This window comes from Amblyraja radiata, chromosome 2 (genome assembly GCF_010909765.2).
Source record: "Amblyraja radiata isolate CabotCenter1 chromosome 2, sAmbRad1.1.pri, whole genome shotgun sequence".
Taxonomy (NCBI): Eukaryota; Metazoa; Chordata; class Chondrichthyes; order Rajiformes; family Rajidae; genus Amblyraja; species Amblyraja radiata.
The window spans coordinates 37,288,930-37,303,221 of NC_045957.1; the positions used below are offsets into that span (position 1 = coordinate 37,288,930).

At 53.4% G+C, this 14,292-nt stretch overlaps 2 protein-coding genes across 3 annotated transcripts in view; one reads left to right on the forward strand and one right to left on the reverse strand.

The window, feature by feature from the left end:
- The window catches only part of wdr97 (WD repeat domain 97), a 66,486-nt gene extending 62,735 nt beyond the window's left edge, over positions 1-3,751 (forward strand). For both annotated transcript variants that reach the window (XM_033045068.1, XM_033045078.1), the window contains exons 24-25: positions 2,788-2,840; positions 3,530-3,751. In XM_033045068.1, coding sequence (XP_032900959.1) covers positions 2,788-2,840; positions 3,530-3,717 — 241 coding nt within the window. In that variant the 3' untranslated portion in view covers positions 3,718-3,751. The remainder of the gene's footprint in view (positions 1-2,787; positions 2,841-3,529) is intronic.
- A 3,866-nt stretch (positions 3,752-7,617) lies between these two features.
- ppp1r16a (protein phosphatase 1 regulatory subunit 16A) overlaps positions 7,618-14,292 on the reverse strand; it is a 61,553-nt gene continuing 54,878 nt past the window's right edge. Inside the window, exons 9-12 of the mRNA XM_033045090.1 lie at positions 11,193-11,322; positions 10,533-10,680; positions 8,175-8,592; positions 7,618-8,135 (exon numbers count right to left, since the gene is read on the reverse strand). Coding sequence (XP_032900981.1) covers positions 8,182-8,592; positions 10,533-10,680; positions 11,193-11,322 — 689 coding nt within the window. The 3' untranslated portion in view covers positions 7,618-8,135; positions 8,175-8,181. The remainder of the gene's footprint in view (positions 8,136-8,174; positions 8,593-10,532; positions 10,681-11,192; positions 11,323-14,292) is intronic.

Below are 14,292 nucleotides of genomic sequence, written 5' to 3' on the forward strand. Positions count from 1 at the left end.
GAATTGAATTTCCTTTATTGTTATTCGAGCAAGTTTGAACGAAATTTCGTACCATGCAGTCATGACAGTAAAAAGCGACAAAACACAATGAACACAATTTAACACAAACATCCATCACAGTGAATCTCTAGGCACCTCCTCACTGTGATGGAAGGCAAAAAGTCTTATCTCTTCCTTGCTTGGTCAGGCAGTCAAACTGCTGCGTTGAGGCTCTCGATATTGAAGCCCCCGCCGGGTGATGGTAAATCCCGCGGCCGATTTTAAGCTCCGCGAACGGGCCGATTCAAACTCCGTGATTCGGGGCGGGCGAAGCTGTTGTTGCGGGAGCTCCCGAAAATCGGTCACCAACCAGGGACCTGCGAGCTCCCGATGATACTGTCCACAGGGCTCGTGGCCAAAGTCTCCGAAGCTCTGAAGTCGGGTCACAGCCACAGCCTCCTAAGTCAGCCAGATGGTGAGCCCTCAAGGTCGATTCCAGTTGGAGCCCGCAAGCTCCACGATATTAGGCCTCAGCGCGGACAGAGATACGAGCAGGAAAAGGTCGCATCCCCGTTGAAGGAAGAGATCAAAAAAAAGTTTCTCCCACCCCCCACATATGCACATCTAAAAATAGACTAAAACATACATCTAACAAGACAAAGACAAAACAAAAAGAAGACAGACGGACTGCAGGCGAGCCGCAGCTGCTTGGCAGCGCTGCCACTTCCAGATGTGTTAATCAGTAATGAGTCGAGAATAAGTCGATAAATAAAGCATAAAATGTTCATTGAAGGTGGTCTCTGCCCAGAGGGGGTAAGTATGAATCAGAATATGTAAACATCTTATGAAAGTTGGAAATTTTAAAGCTATAATCGCGAATAACGTGTCAAATATAGGATAAAATCTTTAGTGAGGCTGATCACTACTAGCTGAACCATTGTGACGTCATGAGTTGAAGCTGGTCGTTTTAATTTCAAAGCCTTTTGACTTTTTTAGACTTTTAATCAGTGGAGAAATAAAGCATAAAATGTTCAGTGAAGGTGCTTTCGGCATCGAGGGGAAAAATGTCAATCGGAATATGTAAAAATGCAATCGTTACCGCATAGTGTTTTTGCCAAGATGTAAAGACAACCACATATACACACCATAAAATGGTCTTTTGAATTTTTAAAGCTTTAATCAGTAATAAGTCTAGAAATAAAGGATAAAATGTTCCGTAAAGGTGAACTTGGCTTCGAGGGGAAAAATGTGAAACAGAATACGCAAAAAACTTGAGATTTTGCATTTTTAAAGCTTTATTCGTGAATAACATGTCAAATATAGGATGAACTCTTCAGTGAGGCTGATTATTGCTAGCTGAGCCATTGTGACATCATCAGTTAAAGGTGGTCATTTTAATTTCAAAAAAGTATTTTGACATTTTTAGACTTTTCACCAGTAATGTCGAGACTAAGTCGGCTCGCGGACTCACGGTTCACTCGCGGCTTGCGGCCTCATGGTTCACTCACTCGCGGCTTGCGGCCTCATGGTTCACTCACTCGCAGCTTGTGGACTCACGGTTCAGTCACTCGCGGTTTGCGGACTCACAGTTCACTCACTCACGGCTTGTGGACCTCTGGGCTCAGGCTCGACTTCCAGACTCAGCGTGATTTCCGGACTCAGCACGACTTCTGGACTTACAGTTCAGTCACTCACGGCTCGTGGACTCACAGTTCACTCACTCACGGCTTGTGGACTCACAGTTCAGTCACTCACGGCTTATGTACTCACAATTCACTCACTAACGGCTTGTGGACTCATAGTTCTGCTCAACTCTCCCTCACGGCTTCCAGGCTGACTGACTCATGTCCGGCTTCCGGGGCTTTATTCTCCTCGCCCCCTGAAAGGGCGTTACCTTCATGGTGACTGATAGGCGACAACACCAATCTGCTCATCTCACGATTTTTTTAACCTTCATAATGTTTGTAATATTCCACCGATCGGAACAAAACTTGGTGTGCATGGAGCAGAGGAAAATGGTGAAAAAATTCTAGCGATGATAGGGTGCCATTTTTGCGAAAGTTTAATTACAAAGCAGACCAGAAGTGGTCATGATGAGAGTTTTAGTAATAGTATAGATATGATATTATATACATCTAGAAGATAGAGAATGATGTGGAGATAGAGGACAAATGAATGAGATATGCAAAAAAGTAACGCTGATGAAGGAAACAGGCCATTGTTACCTGTGGGTTCGGTGAAAACGAGTTACAATGAGACCCAACAAGACGTCTTTTAAGTTGGTGCGTAGAGTGGGGGAGGGATGGAGAGAGAAGGTGAATGCAGAGGTTACTTCAAGTTAGAGAAATCAATATTCATACCACTGGGTTGTAAGCTGCCCAAGCAAAATATGAGATGCCGTTCGTCTAATTTATGTTTAGCCTCCCAATGGAAGAGACCTCAGACAGAAAGGTCAGTATGGGAATGGGAAGGGGAATAAAAGTGTTCGGCAGAGGTTCACTTGCACATCCTCCAACCTCATCCACTGTATCCGTTGTTCAAGGTGTGGACTCTTATACATTGGGGAAACGTAGACTGGGGGACCATTTATCTGAACACGTTCGTTCAATCCACCTGGACCTACCTGATCCCATGAAATATGACCTTGTCCTTCCCTCCAGAGATGCTGCCTGTCCTGCTGAGTTACTCCAGCTTTTGGTGTCTATCTTTGGTTTAAACGAACATCTGCAGTTCCTTCCTACACATGTATAATCTATGTCTACAGTTCCTTACGACAGTTTAATGATGCCGTTTTCTCCTCCTCTGCAGGGAACAGGCCATCCTGCGACTGGGAGAAACCAGGAGCTACATGAAGAAGGAGAGTGAGTGGTGCCTCCATCAGTAAACACTAAGAGCTGGGCTGGGTGGGTGAGCTAGGCCATCCCTGGGTGACCACACTGTGATTGACTACTGCCCATGGCTCCATTCACCAGGCTGACCTGCGAGTGACCAACTGTGTGGCTGAGGCCAGTGTGGTGGACGGGGATGTGTGGAAGGTCTTGGTCACATGGTGGGGAGGGAGCCTGGGACTGCCCACTGCTGGGGTCCTGTCCTGTGGTTGACCATGCCCCCTCCACACCCGGCCGCGGGGGGGGGGGGGGGGAGAAACCCCCTCCCACAGTGCGGGCGGGGTTGGCCGCGGTCACCGTGGGGGGAGTAAACCTCAGTCTTAACCCACGGCCCTTCTGAGGTGCACACGTTTCATACTTTGCATGCACGCACATATACGTGTTCACACACATGCATGCACACACACATGTGCATGCACACTCCTGCTCGCACTCACACCCTCTCCCTCTAGCTGTGGACTCGGCCCGTGTGGGGTTCCCATGTGCGGTGCCCGTGAACACGCGCTGTGTTCCCACGTCTAGTGTCTGCGTACCCAGTCACTTCATTGCCCGTGTCTCGGCCTTGTGTCCCGTGTCCCCCCCCCACCCCCCGCACACGTCCCTGCTCCGTCCCCTCCCTCCAGGCGTTGTGTCTCTAACCCTCTCTCACCCTCTCTCCACAGGGAGCCGCCTGCCTCCCCTCTCCTTCAACATGGGCCGGGTGATCCGGCTGCCCGTCTCCAAGGTGGCGCTGAACCCCTTCCCCTCGCTCCTGGACCGGTTCCCGGTGGAGACGGTGCTGCTTACCCTGCGCCAGTCCGTGCAGCGGTACTTCATCCTGGAGCGTTCCGTCGTGGCCAACTACTCGTGACGCCCTGTACCTACATTAAACATTCCCACTCTCACACCCGCCCCTCCGTCTCCCAGGGTGACTCAACAAGGCACAGCGCTGCACCTACCACCTCCACGGCCGCTGGTGGTGTCAGGGGTTACGGGCCGATGGCAGGAGAATGGGGTTGAGCCAAGATTGAATGGCGGAGTAGACTTGATGGGCTAAGTGGCTTAATTCTGCTCTCACTTATGAACATGGTGGGAAGAGGTAGGAGAAGGGATTCCACCCTCTCCAGCATGTTACCGGGGCTGTGGGCAAGAGTTATAGGGAGAAGTTGGATGGGACTGTTATTCTTTGGAGTGTAGGAGGCTGAGGGGTGACCTTACTGTGTACAAGATGATGAGGAGCATGGGTGAAGTGAACACTCACAGTATTTATCCCAGGGTAGAGGATTCTAAAACTGGAGGGCACAGGCTTAAGGTGATAGTGGAGAGAATTAAGAGACCTCAGGGGCAACTTTTGCACTCAAAGAGGGTAGTCCATATCTGGAATGAGCTGCCAGAGGAAGTTATTGAAGCAGATACAATTCTGACTTTTTAAGACGTTTGGTTAGATATTTGGATAGGGTTTGGAGGGATATGGGTTAAATGTCGGCAACTGGGACTAACTAGCTCAGTATGCCATTGTTGCCAGTATGGGCCGAAGGGCCTGTCTCTGTGCTGGACCGCTCTGACAGACCTCTGCAGTGTTGTAAGGAAAGAGACCACCAGCAGACGTGACTGAGAAGAAAGAACAATACAGAAGGTGGAGAGAGAGAGAGAGAGAACAAGCTGGTTCTGCTGTTCATACGCGAGTTGGATGGTCAGTTTAACGTGTGGGCCTGGTCCGCGTCCCAGGGATGACCAGTACCCGGCCCCAGGCCTGAACACATGTGGTCTTCCCTCTGCCACGTTCCCACCACTCGCTCAGCCTGTCCACCCACTGCGGCCTCTCCCACCTGCTAAGCTTAGTCTGGTCAGTGAGCTGGGAGACATTGGGTCTGCTGGCAACATCACTGACCCACACACGGGTCCCTGTAGTCACAGGTCACGGCCGGTCAGCCCAGGGCCATCTGACTCCAGAGGTGTTTTCTACTTGTAACCCGTCCTCAGTTTTAATACTCAGTATCCTTCCCAATGAAGCAAGCGTGCCAAACACCTTCCCCACAAGCTATACAGTCCTGGAGTTACTCAGCAGACAGGCAGCCTCTGGAGAACAAGGGTAGAGTCATGGACTCATAGAGTAATACAATGTGGCCCAACTTGCCCACACCGGCCAACATGTCCCAGCTACACTAGTCCCACCTGCCTGTGCTTGGTCCATATCCCTCCAAACTTGTCCTATCCATGTACCTGTCTGTTTCTTAAACTTTGCAATAGTCCCAGCCACAACTACCTCCTCTGGCAGCTTGTTCCATACACCCACCACCCTTTGTGTGAAAAAGTGACCCCTCAGATTCCTATTAAATCTTTTACTCCTTCACCTTGAACCCATGTCCACTGGTCCTCAATTCCCCTACTCTGGGCAGGAGATTTGGTGCATCTACCCAATCTATTCCTCTCATGATTTTGACACCTCTATACGATCACCCCTCATCCTCCTGTGTTCCAAGGATTAGAAACCCAGTCTGCTCAACCTTTCCCTGTAGCTCAGACTCTCTAGTCCTGGCCACATCTTCATAAATCTTCTCTGAACCCTTTCAAGCTTGACAATATCCTATAACATGGTGCCCAGAACTGAACACAATACTCTAAATGTGGTCTCACCAACTGCAACATGACCTCCCAACTTCTATACTCAATAGGTATACTCGATAGGTGATGTTTCAGGTCAGGATCCTTCTTCATTCCTTCCCTTCAGAGATGCAGCCTGTCCAGCTGAGTTACTCCAGCATTTTGTGTCGCCCTTCTTGGACACTGTTCTTCAGACAATTCACTGGTGCTGTTGGTGAGGCCGCACAGGGGTGTTGTGGACTGTTCTAGTCTTTCCTCAGGGAGAGAGGGTGAGGATTCAACGGGCTGGTCCCCAAGACGGGGGTTGGGGTTTACTGAATGTGGAGAGATCGAAACTACTGGGACTGGGTTCTCCAGGGGGAGGGGAGATGTGATGGAAATGGGCAAAGTGGATGAGCCAGGAGTTTAGTTTAGTTTGACTTTAGAGATACAGCGTGGAAACAGGCCCATCGGCACACAGTCCGCACCGACCAGCGATCATCCGGTATGCTTGGATTACAAATTACAATTTTACCAAAGTGTGGGAGGAAAGCGTAGCGCCCGGAGAAAGCCCACGCAGTCACAGAGGGAATGTTCCGGCAGCACCCGTAGTCAGGATCGAACTGGTTGTGGTCCCGTCCACCGGTGGGGCTGGGGCTCCGAGCGTTGGCAACACCAGCAGCCCACAGTGGTCTAGACTGGAGCAGCTAGACGGTCACCGAGGGCCAGCTGACCACGGCTGGAAATCACCGCGGTCTGAATGTCAGCTGTGTTCTCCCGGAGAGTTTGGAGGAGAGGAGGATGGGAAGATGCAACAGCCCTGTGAGCCACCGGTCTTCACGGAGAGTGGTCCCCCGCACGGCACCATGAAGACAATGTTCACTAGAGATGGGTTTCAGTGGCGGCTGAAGCTGAGAGCGGTGTGCACACCAGGAGCGGGGAGATGGAGGGCATCTTCAGGATACGTAGCTTCCCCTCTATCATAGCTGATGGAGCTCCTGCATGCTCGCCGCACATCCACTCGCTCCCCTTGCTCCTGACATCCTTCCCCTGGCCCTCACCTCTCACCCCCCCAGACTCCACATCCAACACATCATCCATCATCATTTCCCCCAGCTCCAATGAGATCCCCCCCCCCCAATCTGCTTTCCTCAGGGACCACTCTCTCCATGACTCCGTGGTCTCTCATCCCTCCATTCTTCCCCCACCCAAGCTACCTCTCCTGCAACTACAGGTGTAACAATCGTTCCTACACCTCCTCCCTCACCACTGTCCAGGGACCAAACAGCTCTTCCAGGTGAGACAGATTCACCTGAACTCCAACCTCATCCACTGCCTTCGATGTGGCCTCCTCTACATCGCAAGGCCAAGCGTGGACTGGGTGACCTGAGCGTGTACTTATGACATTTCATTCCCCATTCCCACACAGACCTGTTCATCCGTCACCTCCTCACTGCCACCTGTATTCCACTTGGGTAGCTGACAACCCAATGGTATGGACACTAAACCTTCCACTCCCGTGTATCTCCCCCACCACCAATCTGCCCAGCGTCTCTCCTCTTGTCCACATTTTCCACCTCCCTCCCTCTCCTGCTTCCACCTGCCCATCACCCACACACTTGGAGTAACTCAGCGGGTCAGACAGCATCTCTGGAGAAAAAGAATAGGTGACGTTTTGGGCCTGACTGGAGCAGCTCAAACTGAAGAAGGGTCTCGACCCGAAACGTCACCTATTCCTTTTCTCCAGAGATGCTGCCTGACCCGCTGAGTTACTCCAGCTTTTTGTGTCTACCCACTGACTTATACACCAGCGACTGTCCCTCAATCAGAGTGAGTGGTGGGGCCAGTGTCAGGGTGATTGGGAGACACCCACCACACTGCTCCGGCCACTGGAGCAGGGACAGACAGTACCTGTGTGAGTGTGGCCCACCACACCCACACCCACCACACTGCTCCGGCCACTGGAGCAGGGACAGACAGTACCTGTGTGAGTGTGGCCCACCACACCCACACCCATCACATGGGGGATCGGGCCAAGGGGTCAGCATCGGAGCTGCTACAGACCAGGAGACTGGGCATGTAGGGAGCAGGTGGGCTGAACGGCCTGTTTCACAGACTATGTGAGTGTGTCTGATGTCTGAAACCCACCTGACCCCAGCCAACAGAGAGAGGCTGACAAACACCCTTCTACATCAGAATATATTACATTTATTTATCTTTTGACATGATTAAGACAAATTATTTCTGCTCAGAAGTACACTAAGGATTCTGGCGACTGGAACAACTCTCATTCCGGCTTAAGTTGATCACACACTCCCTGGGGTCAGACACAGAGTGAGGCCCCCTCTACACTGTCCCGTCACACGCTCCTGGGATCAGGAATCTCCAGGATGTCCGTTGAACAGCAGAAACCTCGTGTCTGAGCTTCTGACAGGGAAGGCTGGTGAGTTTCCCTCACTGGGAGGGGGATGCTTGTGCCCCCATTGGGCACTGCTGGTGATGTGAATGCTGCTCCTGTCCCAGTCCCGGCTCCCGTGTTCCCATCGCTGTATGGGACGTCCCGACTGGAGACGAGGGGCGCTGGTTCTGTGAATCATTGGCTCCATCAACGATGGGGGAGGCAGTGAGCAGGGGCCAAGTTCAGGGGTGGGGGCTATGGTGTCTGCCCGGCCCCACATCTGGGTGCTCCTTCCTCCCCTCCCACCCCTGGGGTCCGCCTGCCCCCTCCCCCTCCCCCGCCCACACCCTCCCCTCACATCATCCGGCAGCACCTGTGGGATTTCTCACTGGGTGCCTCCTCCACCGGCTCCTTGAAGCGGACCAGGGGGGGGTCGCCGCTGGCGGGGGTGCAGTAGACGGAGGGGGGGTGGGACGGGGTGGTGTCCGGACCACCCCCGATGGGGAGCTCCTCCCCCGGGATCCCCCGCTGCAGCTTGGAGGCTGCGCGCTGCCTCTTGAGGTCGGCCAGAGTGTGATGGGACAGGTCGCGGGCCAGCTCCCCCGAACCCTGACATAACCCCGACTCCAGGGGGGCAGGCGTCCCCTCTCCCTGCCCCTCCCCCGCCCCCGGTGCCGCTCCATTCAGCAGGGGGGGTTCGCCCCCCGCCCAGCCACTGCTACCGACACTGGCCTCCTCCACCTCCGATCCCTGGGGCACGGCCGCCTGTAACGGGAAACACTCGTCAGGGCACCCCGACCCTGGATAAAACACTCACCCCCCTGAATAACAAACTCTCCCCGACCCTGACCATGGATAACAACCCCGTCCCAAAACAAATTCCTCCAGCCCCAGACCCTGGATAGCAACTCTGCCCGACCCGGAACATGGATAATAAACTCCCCTCCCCTGGATAGACAACGCCCCTGACCCTGAGTAATAAACTCACCCCTGCCCTGCTCCACCCCTGGATAACAATTCCTCCCTGCCACTGACGATGTATAAACATCATCCCTACCCCCGACCCTGGATAGCAAACTTCCCCCGCCCCCAATGATGGATAAAACACCCCCGCCCCTGACCCTGGATAGACAACACCCACCACTCCAACCCCCCCCCCCCCCCCCCCACCCAAATAACCAACTCCCCCTCACCTGACAGATGCAAACTACTGGAGTAACTCCGCGGGTCAGGCAGCATCTCAGGAGAAAGTGGATAGGTGACCCTTCTACAGATTGATTGAAGGGTTCTGCTCTCTTTCCCCCAGAAGGAACAAGGACAGAGCTCCCCTGGTCCTCAACTCTCACCCCATCAGCCTCCGCATCCAACACATCATCCTCCCACATTTCCGTCACGTTCATTGTCATAATCCATCTTCCCATCTCCACCCCTTTTCAAAGAGACCGTTCCCTCTACAACTCCTTGGTTCACTCATCCCTTCCCTCTCCAGGTACCTGTGACCACAGGAGATGTAACACCTGCCCCTATACATCCTCCCTCACCTCCATCCTGGGACGACATCAGTCCGTCCAGGTGAGACAGAGGTTCACCTGCATCTCCTCTAACCTCATCTGTATCCAGTGTTCCCGATGTGGACTCCAGTACATCGGCAAGAATAGGCGTAGACTCAGCGACTGTTTCCCTGAACACTTGCACTAAAGCCCCACTGGATCTCCAGTTGCTAATCACATTAACTCCTTTTCCCATTCCCATACCGACCTTTCTGTCCTGTACCTCTTACGTTGCCACAGTGGGTGAGGCTGCACGCAAATTGGAGGAAGAGCACCTGTATTTCGAGTAGATAGCTTACAACCCAATGGTACGTAGAATTCTCTAAATTTAGGAAACTTCGACAACATTTCCCTCCCCCTGCTTTTACATGACCTCCCACCATCTATACTCAATACTCTGATGAATGCCAGTGTGCCAAAACCGTTTTCAACCACCCTATCTACCTGTGATGCCACCTTCAAGGAACTATTTATCTGTATTCCTAGATCCCTCTGCTCTACAACACTCCCCAGAGCCCTACCATTCACTGTGTAGGTTCTGCCCTTGTTAGACTTTCTAAAATGCAACACCTCACATTTCTCTGCATTAAATTCCATCAACCATTCCTCAACCCACCTGGCCAACCAAACAAGAACGTGCTGCAATGTTTCACAACCATCTTCACTATCTGCAAAACCACCCACTTTTGTAGCATCTGCGAACCTGCTAATCTTGCCATGTACGCTCTAATCCAAATCATTGATGTAGATGACATTTTATTGATCATTGCTCCATTTTTTGTCTCTTTGGCATAAATCAGCATCTGTAGATCCTTCTCAGTATATTTTGTTTCCACCGCCCCTGACCCTGGATAACCAACTCCCCCGCCCCTGACCCTGGATAACCAACTCCCCTGCTCCTGCCCCTGGATAACCCACTCCCCCGCCCCTGGCACTGGATAACCAAACCCCCCGCCCCTGACACTGGATAACCAACCCCCCCCCCCCCACACATACCCGCCCCTGCATATCCAGCTCCCCCCCACCCCAGGTCCTGGATTAATCCATTCCCCACCCCGCCACTGGATAACCCACTCCCCCACCCCTGGATAGCCAACTCTGCCACCCCTGACCCTGGATAATCCCCCCCCGCCCGTGGTCAGAGCCCCCACTCACCATGAGGTGCCGGGCAGGGGGGATGTTGGGCTCGGGCTCATCGTCGGGGGTGGTGCCCACAGCCTGGTGCCAGGCCCGGGCCTCGTCCCGGTGCTCCCTCCTGTACAGGTTACTGCGTTCCGTCACGCTCACCTTACGCACCACCTTCCTGCACGGTGGAACAGTGTTGTTAGACGGGGGGGGGGGCTCCACAGAGCACTTCCGCCAGGGTCAGACACAGACGACGGAGAGGGGGGGGACCCGGGGGTAAGGGACCCTCCACAGTGCGGGGTCAGGGTCGGAGCCAGGGGATGGGGTAACCCAGGGCCCTGGGGTAGGACTGCTCAGTGCCCGGTGTGTGACTCTCGGTGATAGAGATCGCCCCCTCACCCCCTCCCCCACCACTGCCGGTATTGGACGCCCATCTTTGCAGCGCGACTCCCCATCGCTCCCCCTGCACAACATCCCCCCAACCCCCTCTCCGTGCCCCCCCACACCCTCTGGTGGTGCTGGACATCAACACAGCAGTGTGATTCCTCCACTCCCCTTGCACCCCCGCTGCACCCATTCCCCCTGATGCTGGACTCTGCTGTTGCACACTGTCCCCTCCCCGCTGCCCCGTCACCTACTCCCCCTCCCCCCCCCCCCCCCCCCCCCCCCCCCCCCCCCCCTCACCCTCACCCTCTGCTGCCGGCGCTGGACGTTCGACGCTGCAGGGCGCTCCGGTGCCTGTCCTGGGACCTCAGCACCGCATCCCGCTGGTGTTTCAGCTCCAGCAGCTTGGTCCTAACATCCTCGTCCCCACACACATCTGTAATGGGATGAGGGGTCAGAGTGGAGAGGGAATCGCACCATGGACCCCCTCCCCCCCCCCCCAACCCCATACACACCCCCCACCCCACCGGCCAACCCTCCTTCGTCCCCACACATCTGTAACCAGGGTGAGGGTTCAGAGGGGTGACACTGCGCCTCCACTCAATGCAGGCGGTCCATATGCCTTCCTCATCACCTTGTCGACCCATGTCACCATTTTCAGCCAATCATGGCCATGTACACCTCAGTATCTTGTTCAACAACTCTCCCCAGGGTCCTTCCGGCCACTGTGTGTGTTCTACCCTGGTCTAACTTACCAAAATACACACATTTGACCAAGTTAAACTCCATCTGCCATCCCTCGGCCTACTCTCCCAGTGGATTTGGATCCTGGTGCAACCCTAAAGAACACTACACCATGTACACTACACCACACGGTAGCCGACTTCACCAATGCTATTGTCATCGTAAACCTGCTAATCATGCCACCTGCATTCTCATTCAGATTGTTGGTATATTATGCTCTTGCCCTGGAAACCATCATGGAACATAGAACAGGCCAGCTAGACACAAAATGCTGGAGTAACTCAGCGGGACAGGCAGCATCTCTGTCTACCTTCGATTTTTCCAGCATCTGCAGTTCTTTCTTAAACATAGGAACCTGAGGGGCAATTTTTGCGCAGAGGATGGTGGTTGTGTGGAACGAGCTGCCAGAGGAGGTAGTTGAAGCAGGCACTATAACAGCATTTAAAGGACACTTGGACAGGGACATGGATAGGAAAGGTTTCGAGGGATATGGGCCACACGCGGGCACTAGCTTAGATGAGGCATCTTGGTTGACATGGGCAAGTTCGGCTGAAGGGCCAGTTTCTGTGCTGCTTTACTCATTGACGTTAAACTTTGTCCCCTTCACCTTGACAGTTCCACCCTGGGACAAAGGTTCAGACTGTCTACCCCATCTCCACCTCTGGGTCAGTTTATATGTGCAGGGGCCGAGGGGGAGAGTTGGGGCGGGTCACTACTCAGACAATGAGCCAGGATCAGCGCGAAGGGAAGCAGGCTGGAGGGGAATAATGCCAAACTTTCTGCTCCTGCCAAAGAGAGGCACAAAGTGCTGGAGGAACTCAGGCAGCATCTCCAGAGACAGCCTGAGGAAGGGTCCCAACCTAAAACGTGATCTATCCATGTTCTGCAGAGATGCTGAGTTACTCCAGCACTGTGTGTCTATCTTTGGCATAAACCAGCATCTGCAGTTGCTCCTACTGACCATCTGGCCAAATCTGCTGACACAGCACAAGCAAGGCCACTGCAGCAGAGAACATTGTTTCCAGTGGCCGGGGGAGTGCTGAGCTCAGCAGGCTGCAAGACAGTGCAGATAGTGCGGGGCTAATCGCAGCAGAGCGACGGCTGCTACTGCAGGAGTAACCTGCCCGCCCTCCCTCCTTCCTTCCCTCCCACTGCCATCACCATGGGGGAGGAAGCCAGCGGGGCCCCAATGGCAGCTTACAGGAGCCAGGGTCTCAGCAGGAGCAGCTGCCTGCTAGACCAGACCAGACCACAGTGGTGGAGGAAGTCAGCAGTCCAGGCAGCGTCTCTGGAGGACAGGGAGAGGCATTGTTTTGGGTCGGGACCCTTCTTCACACTGCTGACAGCTACCACAGCACGGTGAAAGCGTGAGGCAGACAGTCTCGTGGAACAGAAGGCGAGGGATCCCACGCCCAGAATTACCGCCGACAGCAGAAGCAAAGACGGCCTGTGCACCATCGTTAACTCACAGGTACCATCATAACATTAACGAGGCACTTAGACAGGTCCGTACATAGGATAGGTTTAGAGGGATACGGGCCACAAACGCAGGCAGGTGGGACTAGATGGGCCAGTGTGGGCAAGTTGGGCCAAAGGGCCTGTTTCCACGCTGTATGACTCGGTGATATTAGAGTAACAGTATATTATGGTAGACACAAAATGCTGGAGTAACTCAGAGGGTGAGGCAGCATCTATGGAGAGAAGGAATGGGCGACGTTTCAGGTCGACACCCTTCTTCAGTCTGACCCGAAACGTCACCAATTCCTTCTCCATAGATGCTGCCTCACCCGCTGAGTTACTCCAGCATTTTGTGTCTACCTTCAATTTACCAGCATCTGCAGTTCCTTCTTTAACAGTATATTGTGCACTCTGGTACTCTTTGCACTACCTGTTACACTTGTGTGCGGTTTGATTGTACCCCTCTACAGTACGGTTTGACTGGATAGCGTGCAAAGCTTTTCACTGTAACTCGGTACACATGACAATAATAAACCAATGCCAATATTGTTCACATGCAGTGTATCTGTGGCCCACAGGGTTTACCAGCACACAGGCAGCCCTAGGTCTTAATGCTGATGGAGGCCATCCCAGGGCTGAGGTGTGGCAAGGAAACACACCTTTCCACACAGAGGATGGTGCATATACAGACCCAGCTGCCGGAGGAGGTAGTTGAGGCAGGTCTAATGACAACATTGAAAAGACATTGGGATAGGTACGTGGAGAGGAAAGGATTAGAGGGATGTGGGCCAAATGGGACTAGTGTAGATGGGGCATGCTGGCATATGTTGGGCTGAAGGGCCTGTTTCCATGTTGTATGACTCCATGATTAGCTTAGATGGGGCATAGAATGGACAAGATGGGCCAAAGGGCCTGTTTCTGTGATGTGTGTCAAGCTGCAGGTTTGGGATCCATTCCCTCCACAGATGCTGCCTGACCCGCTGAGTTCTTCAAGTGCAGGGAAAGGCAACGTTATCTGTCACCTCGACTGAGGAATCCTAATCAGCTAAAATAGTTGGCAGGGTCAAAATGAGAGGCATTGATAGGGTGTACAGCCAGATCCTTATCCCCAGGGTGGAAATGTCAAAGACAAGATGGCATAGCTTTAAGATGAGGGCAGCAAGGTTTAAAGGAGATGTGTGGGGCAAGACTTTTCACTCAGAGG